The 16312-nt window shown below is 53.7% G+C and overlaps 4 protein-coding genes across 5 annotated transcripts; 2 read left to right on the top strand and 2 right to left on the bottom strand.

The window, feature by feature from the left end:
• Positions 1–77: 77 nt before the first annotated feature.
• CKM354_001090500 (uncharacterized protein) lies at positions 78–646 on the bottom strand (the record flags this gene model as incomplete). Its single annotated transcript, XM_044806376.1, has 2 exons — positions 78–316; positions 370–646. 2 exons carry the CDS (start codon positions 644–646, stop codon positions 78–80), a joined length of 516 nt encoding a protein of 171 aa, XP_044662311.1.
• A 466-nt stretch (positions 647–1112) lies between these two features.
• On the bottom strand, positions 1113–8223 carry CKM354_001090600 (uncharacterized protein; the record flags this gene model as incomplete). The annotated part of the gene is made up of 2 exons (XM_044806377.1): positions 1113–7920; positions 8006–8223. 2 exons carry the CDS (start codon positions 8221–8223, stop codon positions 1113–1115), a joined length of 7026 nt encoding a protein of 2341 aa, XP_044662312.1.
• Positions 8224–9885: 1662 nt separating this feature from the next.
• Positions 9886–13018, top strand: CKM354_001090700 (uncharacterized protein; the record flags this gene model as incomplete). 2 transcript variants are annotated; one of them, XM_044806378.1, is made up of 3 exons in its annotated part: positions 9886–9925; positions 10008–12738; positions 12790–13018. In XM_044806378.1, the coding sequence occupies 3 exons, from the start codon at positions 9886–9888 to the stop codon at positions 13016–13018; spliced, it is 3000 nt and encodes a 999-aa protein (XP_044662313.1). The 2 variants fall into 2 exon arrangements, with proteins under 2 accessions (XP_044662313.1, XP_044662314.1); XM_044806379.1 differs by having other exon boundaries at positions 10011–12738.
• Positions 13019–14531: 1513 nt separating this feature from the next.
• CKM354_001090800 (uncharacterized protein) lies at positions 14532–16076 on the top strand (the record flags this gene model as incomplete). The annotated part of the gene is made up of 1 exon (XM_044806380.1): positions 14532–16076. One exon carries the CDS (start codon positions 14532–14534, stop codon positions 16074–16076), a length of 1545 nt encoding a protein of 514 aa, XP_044662315.1.
• Positions 16077–16312: the final 236 nt, after the last annotated feature.

Raw genomic sequence — 16312 nt, forward strand, 5'->3', positions numbered from 1 at the left:
GACCCTGCTATTTCATCTCCTTGTCTTCTCACCATCTACCCTTCCCCGCTTTCATCCCTCTCCTCTCTCCCACTTTATCACTGCGGCAACTCCGCAAAAGCACTCAACGCAAACATCAATCCAAAACTAATCTTAAACGCAACATTGTCTTGCACCGCACTCCTCACATCTACGCCTTTTACGTATCGTCCAATCGTCTTATATGGTACGAGATGGATTCCATAACTTTCTGCGGTTTGAACGCCTGCGATTAGGAGACCGATAATAAGGACGAGGGATTTGGAGAAGGTGGAGATTGCGAGACCGGCTACGAGGCCTATGGGCCAGATATCAATATTCGTTCTTCGAATGAAAATGTGTATTGCATACCAATAATACTCCCACTACTCAACTGTCTCACACTGCGGACATTAAACCTCCCATCTTTGACGACGGGAACTTGCGCGTCGTTTTGGTATTGATTGAAAGACCAGTCTTTTGGACTTATGGCCGCGGGACTCGAATCGAGGAGTAGAGGTTTTCGGTAGAAGAGTTTGGAATGTTGTTGTGCGAAACAGAGGCCTGCGCCAAAGGCTGCTGCGCTGCCGAAGAGGAGGGGTGTGCGGAGGGAGTGGTTGAAGAGGCCCGGTGTGAAGCGGAAAGCCATTGTCGCGTTAGTCGCGCTGGAGGAAGGGAGCGGTGGTGGGAGGAGGCAGAACGGGAGGAAAGGAGGTTTGTATTGTGGTGTTTAGAAAAGACGCGTGCGACAGTAAGTCACTTTAATGTCTCGTCATGTATTCACTTACCGCGGTCGTTCCTGACGGGCTGCGTGGTTTAACGTGCAGGAAGGAGGAGCTCCGGCCAGCGAATGACGCACGTGGTGACGAGCTCCCAGCTTCAGCACGGTTCACTTGGCGATTGTTCAAACGAAAGCGAGAGCTGCGCCAAGACAAATGCCAGTTCGTCTGTCTCATAGAAAGCTAGTCGAGACTGCAGAAAGGCTACAACGCTGGGTATCTTTCGATTCAATGTTACAAGTATGATTTCCAATTTACAAGTTCCCCATGCTCAGACCGCTCGCTCATGCTGCTGAAACGTCTACACAAAAAGTGTGCCTTCTACGGCTTAACACGCTATGGTCTTCCGCTTCTTCTTCTCTTTGACGGGTCGAAAGATTGCTGAGGATCCTCATGTCGACGCTTCCGAACATCCAAACTCCCTGGCGGCCCATTGTCTTCACGTCCCATCGTCCTGCCGCTCGGGTCCCTCCGCTCGTCTTCACGTCGTGGTGGCCCACCTCGCATGTCGGCTTGGGGTCCAGACGGCGCCATGCGACCACCTCCGCCTTGTCGGGGATCGTTCTGATATTGTGCTGATGGAGGACCGCCGAACGAGCCGGATTGATAGGGTGGTCGACGTGTATGAGCTTCATCTGGACGAGGTCCCTGACGCTCCGGACCTCTCTGGTCGCTTCGAGGCGCCTCTCGAGGTCGATCTTCACGCGGATGGCGCGAATCTCGTGGTCCATCCCGTCTGCTGCGTCCCTCATCGACTGGGTTGGCGGGTGGTGGAGGAGCATGGCCTGGACCGAATGTCGACTCATTGTGCGATCGCTCACGGCTGGGATGACGACTGTTCGACTGTCGCGTATCATCGCGATGTCGGTGACCACGATCTTCTGCACGATCCTGTCGACCCTGGAAGAGATCCGAGGACGGGGCAACAGGAGGCGCCATAGACGAGGCAATTGCAGGACCGCCGGATATGCTCGATTGTCTGGAGGATGCACCTCGGAATTGCACACCTTGACCCGGTTGCGTGCCATTGTCTTGCAGCGTAGCATTGATGCGGTCGCGTTGGCGATTCCTCTGCTGCCTCTCCGCAGCCGTTGCGGGACCAGAAGGTGGTAGAGTAATGGAAGGGGAAGGTCCCGTTGGCGTGCTGGATGAAGGCCCATTGCGCCCTGGTCCACGAGGTGCTGATGGAGGTGCTGCTGCCGGAGAGTTCAGACCTCCGCTGCGAGGCCCGTTGGGTGCAAAATTGGTCTGGATAGGCGAAGGCTGTTGTCCGAGGTGCGCAAGTCTGCTGGGGTGAACTGGAGGTCCGCTCTCAGTTGCAGGTGTGCTCGGAGCAGAGTTAGGCGTGGGCCCGCGATCCATCTGTTGTATAGAGCCACTAGGCTGCCGAGATGGCCCGCGAGGGGCAGGCTGATCGGGTGCTCTGCCCATCGTAGGTGATTGTGCAGATGCTGGGCTCGCTTGTGGAGTCGTGAAGTTACGTCCGCTTCTACCTGCCGGGCCATTCTTAGGGCCCGAAGGCGGATCAGCTGGGGCGTTCAAACGGCCATAGGTCGATTCCTGGGAGGGTGGTGGCATTTCTTGCAATCTGCCACCGCGGGACCTAGGACCGCGCGGAGCCAGGTCTTGCTGAGAATCAGCCCTGCTCTGAGAATCGCGAGGACTGTCGTTATGGCGGGCGTTGGAGCGACTGTCAGATCGTGGCGGGAAGCTTGTAGCGCCACCATGCTCGTCTGGTCGCCCGCCTCGCTCGCGGCGTTGGTCATGATCCGCATGTGGTCGATCTCTACCTGATCGCGGACTCGCAGTTGCCGAAGAGTCCTGATTGATCAGTGCCAGGCGGGCGGGATTGACCGGCACTTGCTCCTGTTGCAGTGCAGGGGCGGAACTGGATGTGCTCGCTGGTGTGCGATGTGTATCAGGAGTGACGGCGACTGAGGATAGATGTCCCATCCGGTCAGGATGCATGCCGCCTTCCGAAGAGCGATTTGAGGGACCCACCCGCTCTCGTGGATCGGGCGCATCTCTGCTGTGGTGAGAACCCGGTTCTCTGCGCGACACATGCTGTTCGTCACGAGCATAACGACCATCTGAGGGTCCACGCTCGTACGGACGTTCATCGCGATAAGATCCTCGGGCACCCATCGGTGTTGTTCTGCCCGTCGCTGTGCGGTGACTTGGTGACTGGTCTCGAGAAGCAGGACGTGCCTCACCTCCTCTATCAACCCTATTGTAATGATCTTCTTGACGGTCACCGTAACGACTAGCATTTCGATTGTTGGGCTGACCGGAGTGTGACCGACTGTACGCGGATTCTTCGGGTCTTTGGGGCAGATCTCGCGGTGGTCGTGAGCTTTCCGTCCGGCTCGAAGCATCTCTTGAGTCGGGACGGTGCGGTAGCGACGGCGGCAAGGCGGTCCTCGACTGTGATGGTACCGGCGTTGATGGCTTTGACTCACTACGAGGTGCATCGCGTGCGGCCGTTGGCCGGGACGACCTCGATTCCTTCGATTTGGGCACTTCTTTGCTGCCGGACTGCTTCTCAGCGGGCTCCTTGACAGCAACAGAAGCGATATTCGCTGCTTTGGCGGCAGCAATCTTCTCGTCCTCAATCTCGCCGTCTTCCACAGCCGATTCCTTCCTTGACGCGCCATTGGTGGTCGATGGCTTGAACTCATGAGCAGTTGCATTGAGCTTGTTGGAAGCTGACTGAGGTGTCTCCGGCCGAGAGGACGATGACTTGCGGCCCTCCTTGGAGACTTCGCCCAGCCTGAAGGCTTGCGGCAGGACCCACTGCTTCTCCCTGCCCAGGAGGGGTCCACGCAATGACATAGCAGATAGTTTCAAGTCGCTTCGTGATTCCTCCTTGGACAGCCTCTCGACCTGTTCCATCATGTTCTTACCCATGAACTTGAGGGCCGGGAAAAATTGATGAATGCCCTTGAGAACCGTCATACCGTTCCGGATGTGCATGTACTCTCCAGATTCGAAGCAAGTCTGAAGTGCCCCATTGAGTGCGGAATGAAAGTTGAAGAGCATCTTGCGGAACAACTCCCAGTCCATTACCAGCTTCGGCTCGCCATTCTCCTCAAACTGGCGAACGAAGCCAGGTAGCTTCTTCTTCAGTCCCAGAGCCTCCTTTTCATACATTGACTTATCCGAATGCCAGCGGTGCAGAAGCTTCAAAATTTCCAGCAAAAAGCGTGCAAGGTGCTGAGCTTCATTCTGTGTGGCTTCAAATATCAGAGAAGTGAGTTGCCTCTTCTTGAAAAGATTGATGAGAAGATGCATCAAGCTGAACCCGGGAGTGCCGTTTGTGTGCATCAGTTTCAGCATTTCGAAAGCGTAGTGCGAGTCAACGGCGGACATCATCGCTCGAGGAAGGAAACATTCCTGCAACAACGCTTGATGCTTGGCATCATTCTCAGCTTTGATCTGCTGCTGATCTGTGGCCGTTGATTTTGGAAACCAGTACGCGTTTTCGCCCGGAATCACCTTATTGCCAATTTTGCTGCCACTGATTCGGTTACGCACGGCCATGTATGCAGCCATGTGCTGCATTGGCTCTGACTTGAGACTGTCAAACCACTTTTGCAGAGTCCTCTTTCGGGCATCGCGCTCCTTAGCCACGATGCTGGTGACATCACTGCGATCAGCATTGATCTGCTTGATCTCCTGTTCAATGCGGTTCGTCTCCTTCTGGTAGCTGTCGGTTGGCACAAGAATGTCTTGATGTGTGAGGGTCCAGAAGGTAACGTAAAATGGAACACTGACTCGTGTCGCGAGATCTGGCAGCGCCTCGGTGAGTTGCTGGATGACTGCTGCGAGTACAGGATGCCAGGGGCTGGGAGCTGATTGCTCGGAGCTGTCATCGGCCGCAGAGGACTGCGAATCCGCATGGTGAGCATTGTCTCCATCCAGGGTGCCAGCAGTACCGTCGTCATTCATTACGACATCACCGTGCTTGTCAGCTGTGGAGCCTTCCGTCTTCTCCTTTTTGTCGCTGTCCTGCTTCTTAGCCGTGTCGTGTTCGTTCATACGGCTACGAATAGCCACACGCCGCATCACGAGCGCCACATCGGGATCGATGCCAAAGTCTCGCACGAGTGCCCCAACTTCGGGCAATGCTGCTTCCAGCTCCTGTGGTTTGAGGTGCCACTTCAAAGTCTCAAGATATTGAGCAAAAACGGCAGAGATCTTGTCCAGGTTGTTCGCGATCACTTTGAGAGGCGCATAGTGGAGGTCATCCCCGTGCGCGTACAACTTGCGATCTTGTGCCATGGCGATTAAGAGCTGACCGACCAGACCAGAGTTGTTGAGACACTGGATGAGACGTCTTGACGGCTTCTCTTTTTCCTTGGTGTGCCTCTTGTCGGACAGCTGCTCGAGGATATAACTCTGCAACGAGACACCACCTGCCATTGCCACCACTTGGGCATCGTTGAACTCCACGTCAGCACGAATGCCAGCCATTTCGATCAATATTTGTTCGAGCATCTCCAGGTCAGTCGTTTCGCCAATACGTAACCTCGATGCCAAGTACTGCAGTATCGGCGTGGGGTTGAGGTAGGTGTACTTGGTGAAAAGATTGGCAACAAAACGTGACGATGCTTGAAGCCAAGGACTGGTCAACATCCCATCGCCTTGCATACGGCTTCGACCATTGCCACTGAGCGAGTTGATGAGCGCCCAAGTGAGCACTTCGAAAGTCATAGGCGAGAAGTACCGGGTGCACTCTACCAGACTGGGAATCATGTTGGAGTAGACTTCGAGTTGACTGATCATCTCAGTCACAACGATGCCCGGAGCTGCCAGAGACACTTTGCCCAAGGCTCGGCCTTGCTTCCTGACAGTATCGTTGGATACCCGACGGAGAACGTCCCGAACCTCTGCTTTGTTCCGCGCAAATGCGACACGCACGTCGGGCTGCCTCGAAGTGGCACCCTGAAACCACTCAGCATAGACGTTGTAGCGAGTCGACAACGAATATGTCTTGAGAAGGTCGTAGACCTGCTGGCTGTGCTGAGGATTGTGTGTACCACAGCTCAAAGCTGGTAGGAGTAGGCGACGCAACAACGATAGACAGCGCGCCCGATTTGCAGCTGAGGAATCGTTCGCCAGGCTCTGTTCAACAAGACGGAGAAGTGTGCCATGAATCTGCGTATCTTGTCCGATTTTTGGTCCCAGGAGGCCGATGAATGTGTCGCACAGGAGGAAGACATCTTCTGGCGTCTGGCAGACTGGTACATTGTCGCTCCAGTCGCTGTAGTAGTGCCTGTACTCTTCACCGGACTCGCTGAAGACATCGTTGTGCAGCCACCGTATTGGTTTTTTGACTGACCAAGAAGCCACTGGTAGTCGGCCATCCGGTTGCGATGTGGTGTTGATGAGACGATCACGTGTCTGTCTGATAGGATTTGTGTCCAAACTCGGTTTCGTGATCTCAGTCATTTTGCTCAACATGTGTCGTACTATGCGGAACAAGAACGGGGGCAGAGAGGTATCCACTTCCGTCAACCAGGGAAAACGACCGAGGATGTAAAGAGCTTCAGGGAGTGCCCCGATAAGCAGAAGAGCCTTGAGGAGGAAAATCTTCTGGTTTGTAGGGCTAGGCAGCTCAGGCTTGTTGTCGTCTTTCTTTTCTTGTGACGGCGTTGCGCCACCACTCTTGTTGAGTTCGAGGCGAGGATTCTTCGAGACCGGCCCTTCGTCTGGCAAGGCACCAGCCGCCAGAAGAGCATTCATCCCACCTCCGGGACGATCTTTTGCCTCTTTTTCTGCCTTCTCTTTCTCGAGTCGTTTCCGCTCCACTAGCATATCATCATCACTCGGATGCAGGTGAGGGTAGAGGTCGCGTAGAGACACGAATCCAATTTTGATGAGAAGCGCCGTAAGATAGATCAGATTGTCTGGTAGTGTGTCATCCGGATTGCGTGCATCAGAAGCATAAAATCGCAGTTTGAAACCGAGGAGCTGAGCCGCCTCGAAGTTGCCGGGCGGTGGGAGGTATCCAGTTTCTCGCATGTATTTGCGGTCTTCGTTCACACGTTGCCGTTTGTTTGGATTCGATTCCTTGCCCCTGGCATCGAGCTCCGGCGCAGCTTCTTGTTCAAGAAGCGGGCGGACAGTATCGAAATCGACAATCTTTCTTGCCCCGAGCTCAAAGAAAGCCTTGGTGCGAGTTTGGCGCACATACTCCCAGAACTGAACGTCTCGTTTCTGCCTTAGCACTGCCAGTTGCTCTCGCTCAGTCTCGGTGAATGCAGATTTTCCGGATCCTGGCAGGCACCACGTCGGTAGCGAATTGAAGCCTTGGTCTTCCCACGGGATGTTGTCGACGGTTTCGTTGCTGGGCCACCACGAACTCGCACGGTAAAACTTCATGAAGAAAGGGTACGCTTTTACAAGTAGGTCCGCACTGACGTCGAGAGTGATGTCCAAGACACGGCCGACATCGAGGTCAAAGGCTCCTACAAGCGCTTGAACCCGTTGAACCGCATCCTCGGCGATGTAAGGATCCCCGTCGCGTTTGGCGAATGCCTGTTGTGCTGTGTTGAAATATTCTGTGATCAGCTTCGCATAGCCTTCGCTCTCCTCTCGCAACAGATTGAAATTCGCCTGACGATAGAGCATGTTGGTGGTTTTCCGAGTCTTCATCTTGTCGAAAGTGCTGCGCACGAGGCCTAGCTCTTGGAGCAATGGTATATCGAGTTCCAGTCGCATGGTTTGTTGATTGATACCGGTAGCGGCCAGCAGGGCCTTCAGGGCATTGCCACGATGACCGGCTTCAAAGAGAAAGGATAAGTTGTTGAGGAATAGGAATTCGACATCAACGCTTTCGTCTTGAGCCCTCGCTTCGATGAGGTCCCTGACGAAATGACCAGCTTGCTGTCCAGTCAATCTACCGTCCAACGCCGACCGAATAAGCTCCTGAACGAGATCGCTCGTCTCGAGTTCTCCTAAAGATGAGGCCAGGTCCAGTGTTGCCTGGCTGCCGGATTCCGCCCATGCTGCCACGGTCTCGTCTCGAAGGAAAGAATATTCGTACGGCGATCGCGAGTCCACGGCCATGTCATCCCCAGGCGCCTGCCCGTTGGCGTTAGGGGTAGTCCCAGGTACTGGTGTATCGCCATTCTCGGCTGGCCTAGAGTGTAGTGTCCTGGTCAGCTTGTATGTCTTTTCTCGCCGCGCGCCAGCAGGTCGACTTCGGGGATGTACTTGTGACTAACGTTTCTAGGCGCGAGGCATCTTGCGTGCTCCCGTTCGTGGGCATGGGTGCTGTCAACGTGTTCGACTCTTCGGTACCATCCTCCATGGCAGCGCTGCTTCTTCTCGATGCTCCTCGTGATGCCATTCGTGATTTCTCAGGACGAAATGGTGATGCACGCGACGAATCATCGGAGTGCTGTCGCTCGGGTCGTTTCCGCTTGCCGCTCGCAGGAGGCATTGCAGGAACGCGAAGTCAGCGCGAGCTGAATCGGGAAGATGTCGACGTGCGGTGGAATGATTGTCAACATAAGGGAATATGACGAAGGAGTGGTTTGAAGCTGTGGTGCGCACGGCGGGCCCGGCGGGGGCCGCTTTCGGTCGTTCAGAGGGCACTCATGCGAGTTTCGCGGACGACCAGGATGGTGTGATGGTGGTTCTCGCGCGTCGATGGTTGTCGCCGGTAGTGGTTTGTCAAATGCTGAGCTTGTCGCTTGGTGTTGCATCCACCATCAAGTCTGTAAGCGGACTAGCCAAATAAGCTTCCCGGAGGTGCGCCGCCTCCCGCTCTCGCTGTCTTGTCCAAGGTCTTCATGAAAGCACCAAAGTATGATGACATGCATACAGTGTCGCGTCCTTCTCATTCACGTTCGATTGCGGAATATCGTATCCAATGCACATGGTTTGCTGCGTGCGAGTTGTTCGCGTACCAAGCCAAGAAAGATGTTCAAAGTCGCGGCGGTCCACCGCTTGCTCCGAGCCCTCTGTCAGAGCACTCACTTGCGACGTTCTCGATATGGAGCAGACATCTTGACATAAACATTCCATGACTTCAACGGACGAGAACTGGCCTTCGGGACGCTTGTGCCAACAGCCAAGATAGGCCGGGAAGCGTTGACAAGGAAGGAAAATTTGGGACGTGCTTCGAGAAGAAAGAGAGATCTAGATGTGACTGGGGAACTGCAGATTTTCTCTGGCTACATCTTCGGATCTTGTGAAGTCTCACGTTGATTTGTAGCGGATGCAGTGTCCTTTTGTACATTTGCACACTCACAGGCATGCGTAGCCGCGACCTGCTTCGCCGCGAGAGTGCCGTAAACATCACAAAATGTCCTATGTCAAATACATAGCTGTCAATAAAGCGAGCTTGTTCTTCGAGCATAGGTCGATATACTCGCTAGGCATGATACAGTCCAACATGGCCTGGCAAATATGCGAAGAAGACCATGTCGTTGCCGCAGCCAACTCGGCAACAGAACGACCAAAATCTGTCGAAGGTACCCGCCTGTTCCACCATGAAGCAGACATGCTGGCACGTGGTATGGCCGTGTGAGGAGGGTCGTCACGTTTCTCTGATTGAGTGAATGGCACGTTGCCACGTGCAGCACTTTACGCGTGAAGGGCGACGCGTCAATTTGGCTTTCGCTGCCTGGCCCATGACGACCCCTCTCAGGGTTCATCAGCACCCTTGCTCGGATTCCGCAATCGACGAACGTCGCAACTCGATCAAAGCACTGCTTACTGCATCGCGACGGCGGTTCGTCCTCATTGACGAGCTGGACAGAACGACGCACACGGAATCGAAGCTCGTCGGTCCAGAAGGCGCGACGCGCCAGGACAACGCGTTCCACATTCGCCACAGCCTTGTCGATCTTGCATTGTCCCCTGCATGAATCGACCACTCAAGCTTCTCGAAAGCCTCCTCGGACACGCGCTTGGACCGCGACCCAAGATCTGTTAGATGTGAGTGCTCCATCTTACTCCGAACTTCATGCCACTGTCGAGCACTTTTGTCTTCGCTCAAAGAGCCCTCCCTCGTCCTTTGCCACCTGTCTCTCAGAGGGTAAAACAGCATAAAGCAGAGACACCTTTCTTTTTGCTTTTCTCCTCAACCTAACCTCAGATGGCGAGACCAAAACGCCAGTCCGCCACCGGACAGAGTTGTACGATTCCCTTTGCCCACAGCGTTCGCCTGCACATTGCACTTCGGCACAATAAGTCCGAATGGGAGCGCTGACAATCTAGTAGCCGCCGTGGCCTCGCTGAGCACGCCAAAGCGGACAACTCGCACGACCCGAGGCATTGTTGCCACATCTATCGATCGTTCGAGCGTCGGAACGCTACCTCAAGGGGAGAGCGACAACAGCAGCGACGAAGAGATAGTCGTTCGGCCAACACGAAGAGTTGCCAGAGGCGTCGTCCTACCGCAGATATCAGCGATGGAGCGTTCAGCGTACAAGAAACCCGCCACGAAGCGCCAGAGCCCAACCGATTCCTCTCTCTCTTCGACTGACGGACTCTCGCGCGACTCGTCCGCCGAATACGAAACACCAGCGACTACCCCAGCGACCTCAGTGCGTGCTGGGCCCTCCAATGCCAGCAAGCGCAAGAGATCGACGCTCGGAAATGTCATTACAATCAATGACTCAGAAAATGAGGACGATCTGACACTGGCAATCCGCCTGCAGGAAGAAGAATATGCTGAGGCCGGGGCCGAACAGCCAGCCAAGAAGAAAGCTAGAGCCGCGGTGGTAGACGATTCTGAGGACGACGTCAGCATGCTCAGCGAACTGGACACAGACGACTCGATGCCTATGAAGACATCGACGAGGAATAAGATATCCAAGAACTCGTCATCATCAGTATCCAAGATGCCGGTCAAGGCCGAAGCTAGCTCCAGTCGCAGTGCTAAGAAGACTCCCACACGAATGGCCAGCTTCAAAGCCAAGAGCTCTATCAGCAAGACTGTGAAGAAGCAGATCCCAGACAGTGAGGACGACGAGCTGAGTGAAGTTGACAGCGAAGACTTTGTTGTTGACTCCTCAGAGCCAGCCGAATCAACTGGTGTTAGTGACACTGAGTCTGACATCCCGCTTGCTGTTGCTCGCCCCGCGCCAGCTCTTGTCAAACGTGGCGCGGCTAGAGGTCGCGGACGACGTACTGCTAAAGCGGCTCGGCGACATGGCAGAATCACCGCAGAGCAAGCAGCTCAGATCGCTGCTGATCTCGAATCTATGGTCGGCCTGGGCAGAAAGGAGCGCGAACGTAAGAAACTGGAAAAAGCGCACCCAGGCATCAAGACCATGTGGACGGACCTGGAGAAGATTCCTGTCATTCAGCCAGAGGCAGCTCTTCAGCCTGATAGTATCAGCCGCAAGCTCAAGCCGTTTCAACTTGAAGGTCTCAACTGGATGATCAAGCAGGAGAAGACGCACTACAAGGGCGGACTGCTCGGCGATGAGATGGGCATGGGCAAAACGATCCAAGCCGTGTCACTGATCATGTCCGACTATCCACAGAAGGAACCAACGCTTGTTCTCATGCCGCCTGTCGCTCTGATGCAATGGAAGACGGAGATCGAAGAGTACACAGACGGCAAGCTCAAGGTTCTAGTCTACCACGGGCAAAACAACAAGGTCAAGAACATGTCGGTCAAGAAGCTGAAGGAATTTGATGTCATTCTGATATCATACAACAGCTTGGAGTCGTTGCATCGCAAGGAGATCAAAGGCTGGTCTCGTGGTGAAGACATCGTCAAAGAGGATTCGCCCATCCATGCCATTCATTATCATCGGCTCATCCTCGACGAGGCTCACAGTATCAAGTCTCGCACCACAGGAGTTGCGAAGGCGTGCTTTGCCCTGAAAGGCACCTACAAGTGGTGTCTATCAGGCACTCCGGTGCAGAACCGCATTGGCGAATTCTTCTCGCTTCTCCGATTCCTTGAAGTACGTCCTTTCGCGGATTACTTCTGCAAGAAATGCCCCTGTGCCATGCTCCACTGGCAGCTGGACGATGACCATATGTGCAAGGAGTGCAAGCACGCCGGGATGGAGCATGTGTCGGTCTTCAACCAGGAATTGCTCAACCCACTCACGCAATCTGAAGAGGCAGAGGACCGTGCCGAGGCTATGGCCAAGCTGCACCTCATCACCGCGCGCATCATGCTTCGTCGCATGAAACGCGATCACACCAGCTCTATGGAACTACCGCCCAAGGAGGTCATCATCCACAATGAGTTCTTCGGACCGATTGAGCGTGACTTCTCGTCCAGCATCATGAGCAACACGACTCGTACTTTCGACACATACGTTGCTCGGGGTGTGATGCTCAACAACTATGCCAACATCTTCGGTCTGATCATGCAAATGCGGCAAGTCGCCAATCACCCTGATCTTCTCTTGAAGAAGAACGCCCACGAAGGCCAGAATGTTCTTGTTTGTAACATCTGCGACGAGGTGGCTGAAGAGGCTATCCGCTCCCAGTGCAAGCACGACTTCTGCCGCGCATGCGTCAAGTCTTACTGTCAGTCGATCGAGCAGGATGACGGCGAAGCTGATTGTCCTCGCTGTCACATTCCGCTTTCGATCGACTTCGACCAGCCCGAAATCGAGCAAGACGAAGACGTGGTCAAGAAGTCTTCGATCATCAACCGCATCAAAATGGAGGACTGGACGTCTTCCACGAAGATCGAGATGTTGATCTACGACCTTTACAAGCTGCGCTCCAAGAAGCAGACTCTCAAGTCTATCGTCTTCTCGCAGTTCACATCGATGCTGCAACTCATTGAGTGGCGCCTTCGCCGTGCTGGCTTCAACACAGTGATGCTCGATGGATCCATGACGCCTATTCAGCGCCAGAGGAGTATCGATCATTTCATGAATACGCCAGAGTGTGAGATCTTTCTCGTTTCGTTGAAGGCTGGGGGTGTCGCTTTGAACCTTGTGGAGGCATCGAGAGTCTTCATTGTCGACCCGTAAGTTCATCCTGGCTTCTGTGTTTGTGCTCATTGCTGACATTATCTTAGCTGGTGGAACCCCGCAGCAGAGTGGCAGTCTGCTGATCGTTGCCACCGCATTGGGCAGCGTCGCCCGTGTGTCATCACTCGTCTCTGCATTGAGGACTCCGTGGAATCTCGAATTGTCATGCTTCAAGAGAAGAAGGCCAACATGATCAACGGCACCATCAACAATGACAAGGTGGCCATGGAGAAGCTCACGCCGGAGGACATGCAGTTCCTGTTCCGCGGTACTTGAATACTTCCCCTGAAACCTGGATGCCTTTCAACAACAGGCGTTACTCTCTGGAGCTCGCATATTGACGCTTTTCCCAATTGCCGCAAATGAGCTTCTCATTGCTGCACCACCTACTTTCTATGCTTGTCTGCCTGCAGCGGCTGTGGCAGGCATAACATTGCTTCGCAAAGACTCTAGCGTGAACAGTAGCTAGAACAAAAGACACGAGATAGATGCTGATATGATACCCGCGACGACATTGGTGCGCCGCTTTTGCTCTCGTGCCCTATGGATCCAGCGTGGCAGCGATGTGCAGGTGCCTCTCATCCACCACCGTACGTACTCAAACGCCTGATAGATAGCAGCAGGAACGAAAGCTTGCGCAAGCTTGCGTACCAATCGAGCTTTCTGACTTGCACCGCGCAGCCTATAGCTTTACGCTGACAAAGAGGTACAGAAAATCAGATCTCATCATCAGCGACTCAGCCGTGGGTAATTCTAAGGCGAATCTTACACGCTACTCTGGTCCCGCAACACATCGTTCACACATTTTAAAGCCTCCACGATCACGACGAGTTTCTGCGATGCCATTCGCAGACACAGCAACTCCCAAGCGAAGGCGTTCTAGGCCACCATCCAGATGCACAGGCCCAAGCAACTTGATGATTTGTGTCGAGACCAGCTCGGCACTCGACCATTTGCCACGAAACCTCTCCCAGAATGCTTGAAAAGCTTCGGTGGCTTCATGGCCTGCTGTCTCTGCAACCGAGCAGGCGGACGACTGACGCCTCGTGACCATGGGTTGGTTTAGCTTCCACGAGTCTCCGCTGGTTCTCATGGCATCTGCAACTCAGACAAAGTGCTTCCGGATCGTTGCGTTGCATTACTTTCAGTGTGCGTTACCAAGTTTGTCGCTTTTGTCAAGACACCACATGTTGGCACTTCGCTGCTCAAGCTTTGCCAGGTCCAGCATTGTTTTCCATATTTGGTCCCATCTACATGACAGGGAACTACGGTTCAACTTTTCGCCTGTCCTGAGTGATTACGCTATCCAACAAGTTTCTGACAAACAGTCTTTTTGAAGTTCGCATCTCTGGCCACGTACCGGAGACCCAATGTGCTAGGAACTGCATGTGAAGTCGCGCATGGATACTTTGTCATTGGTTTTGTACCAGTGTTTGACTTCCTTCGAATTTCTCAAGGGGCCAGTTCAAACAACTGACAGCGCTGCGAGCGAGCCCTCAAAACTGATCCTGGTACTGTAGACCGCAGACTTTCCAAGCACAAAGGTACAGACGAGAAGGACATGGGCATGAACAGAAGCGGCCGCTTGGTCGATAATCTTTCATGAGACGAGCGCCACGCGGAAAGTATGTTGCGCTCTCTGGGTTCATGTTCCCCGTGAGTTCGCAATCCTAGCACAACCGCAATACCGCCTGTCAGGCATGTGTGAAATAGCTAATATGTTGTCAGGATGCCATTTTCTGTAGCTCTACATCAATTGAGCTACTCGCTCATTCTGCCCCAGCCACAGATGTTGTTCTCGATATGGGCACTGAGTGTGCTGCCCAAAGTCTTTGCCACCACTACACCAACCCTGACAGGCTTTGAGAAGAATGTGCAATGGCAGCCCTGCCTCGACGCGAAGCTGCCTCTATTTTGCGCCAACCTGTCCCTCCCGGTGGATTGGAACAAGCCTGATGGCGAGCATTTTGACCTGTTTCTCAGCAAGATAGCTGCCAAAAAGCAGGACGCCAAAATTGGAAACCTCTTTTTCAATCCTGGAGGCCCAGGTGAGGGCCCTGGCAAAGACTTGCAGCAGTCCGACAAAGCACCGTACAGTTACAATTACTGGAACCACAACCCACTCACAGAACATTTCGATTTCATCGCGATCGATCCACGAGGTACTGGAAACTCCCGCCCCGTTCTTTGTGATCCGGAAGTGTGGCGTAAGGAAACCAGATACTTCCCTCAAACGGAAGATGAGTTTAATCGCCTCAAATCCCAGTTTGAAGCGATGGGTCAGAGCTGCTACAATCAAACCGGCGACTGGTTGCGATACATCGATACAGCAAGTAGCGCAAAGGATATCGAGGCGGTTCGTATCGCTCTTGGTGACGAATCAATGAGTTTCTTGGGAACGTCTTATGGCACACAGTTGGGCGCACAATATGCGGAGCTGTTTCCTGGAAATATCCGTGCTATGGTTCTGGACAGCGTTCTCGATCACTCAGAGCTGGACCCATTCGATAATTGGGTGCGAGAAAGTGCTGGGTATGAGATGGTTGCAGAAGGGTTTTTTGACTGGTGCGAAGGGGCCGGAAGGAGCTGTGTGTTGAGCGGCGTGGACAACCTGCCGGCATGGTTCGACAATCTCGTTGATCGCCTTAACGAGCATCCGGTTGAATTTTTTTCTCCCGAGCCATGCGATGGCGATCCGATCGACTGCGGCAACAGAATTTATGGTGACAAGGTCACGGATCAACTAGCCAACTTCATCGCCTTCCCGAACCCTGGTCCCACTTGGCAGGAAACTGCATTCCATCTGGCTATGCTCGAATCTCGAGGTACGCCAGGCAGGTTCCAAGACACTCCAAGGCGAGAAGGAAACGCATCGCAAACGTACTCGTTCATTGCAATCTTCTGCGCCGATGCAATCTCGGACCAGACGAAGCCCGATTATGCCACAATCCGTGAGGGGGTTGAATACGCAAGATCGGCCTTCCCACATACACGAGGTAATACCGGGGCGTGGACACGTCTCTTCTTCTGCCCTTTCTGGCCCGTACCATCCAGCAACCCACCACATGAGCTCACGACCTTCAAAGATGGCAATCTGAAGCTCGCAACCCCCATCTTGATCGTAAATGCGTATCAGGACCCTTTGACACGCTACGATTCAGCAGTAAATTTACAGCGTCAATTCGGTGACGCCAACGCAGTTTTGTTGAGCAGAGACGGTTTTGGGCATCTAAGCGAACCGTTTCCAGGAGCAGTCAGCGATGCGATATATGACTATCTCATCGACCTCAAAGTTCCGGCCCACGGTACAGTCTTGAAAAATCTTGGCTTGTAAGCATAGCATCTCGAATCCACGGCGCGTCTAAATCTTCTTGGAGTGCGGACTTTAATGTAGTCATTGAATAACGAATCAAGGTCTTCTTCCTCTCAGCGAACATGTTCTTTACTTGCATATCGTAGACAGGGTGTTCAAGGATGCGAGTGGGGCGGTGACCAAGGTTAGCCTCAATCTTGACTAGTCTACCACTAAATCAATCGATGACGATCGGAGAGGACAAACACGATATAGAC

This window comes from Cercospora kikuchii (genome assembly GCF_019650295.1).
Source record: "Cercospora kikuchii DNA, contig_00007, whole genome shotgun sequence".
In the NCBI taxonomy this organism is placed as follows: Eukaryota; Fungi; Ascomycota; class Dothideomycetes; order Mycosphaerellales; family Mycosphaerellaceae; genus Cercospora; species Cercospora kikuchii.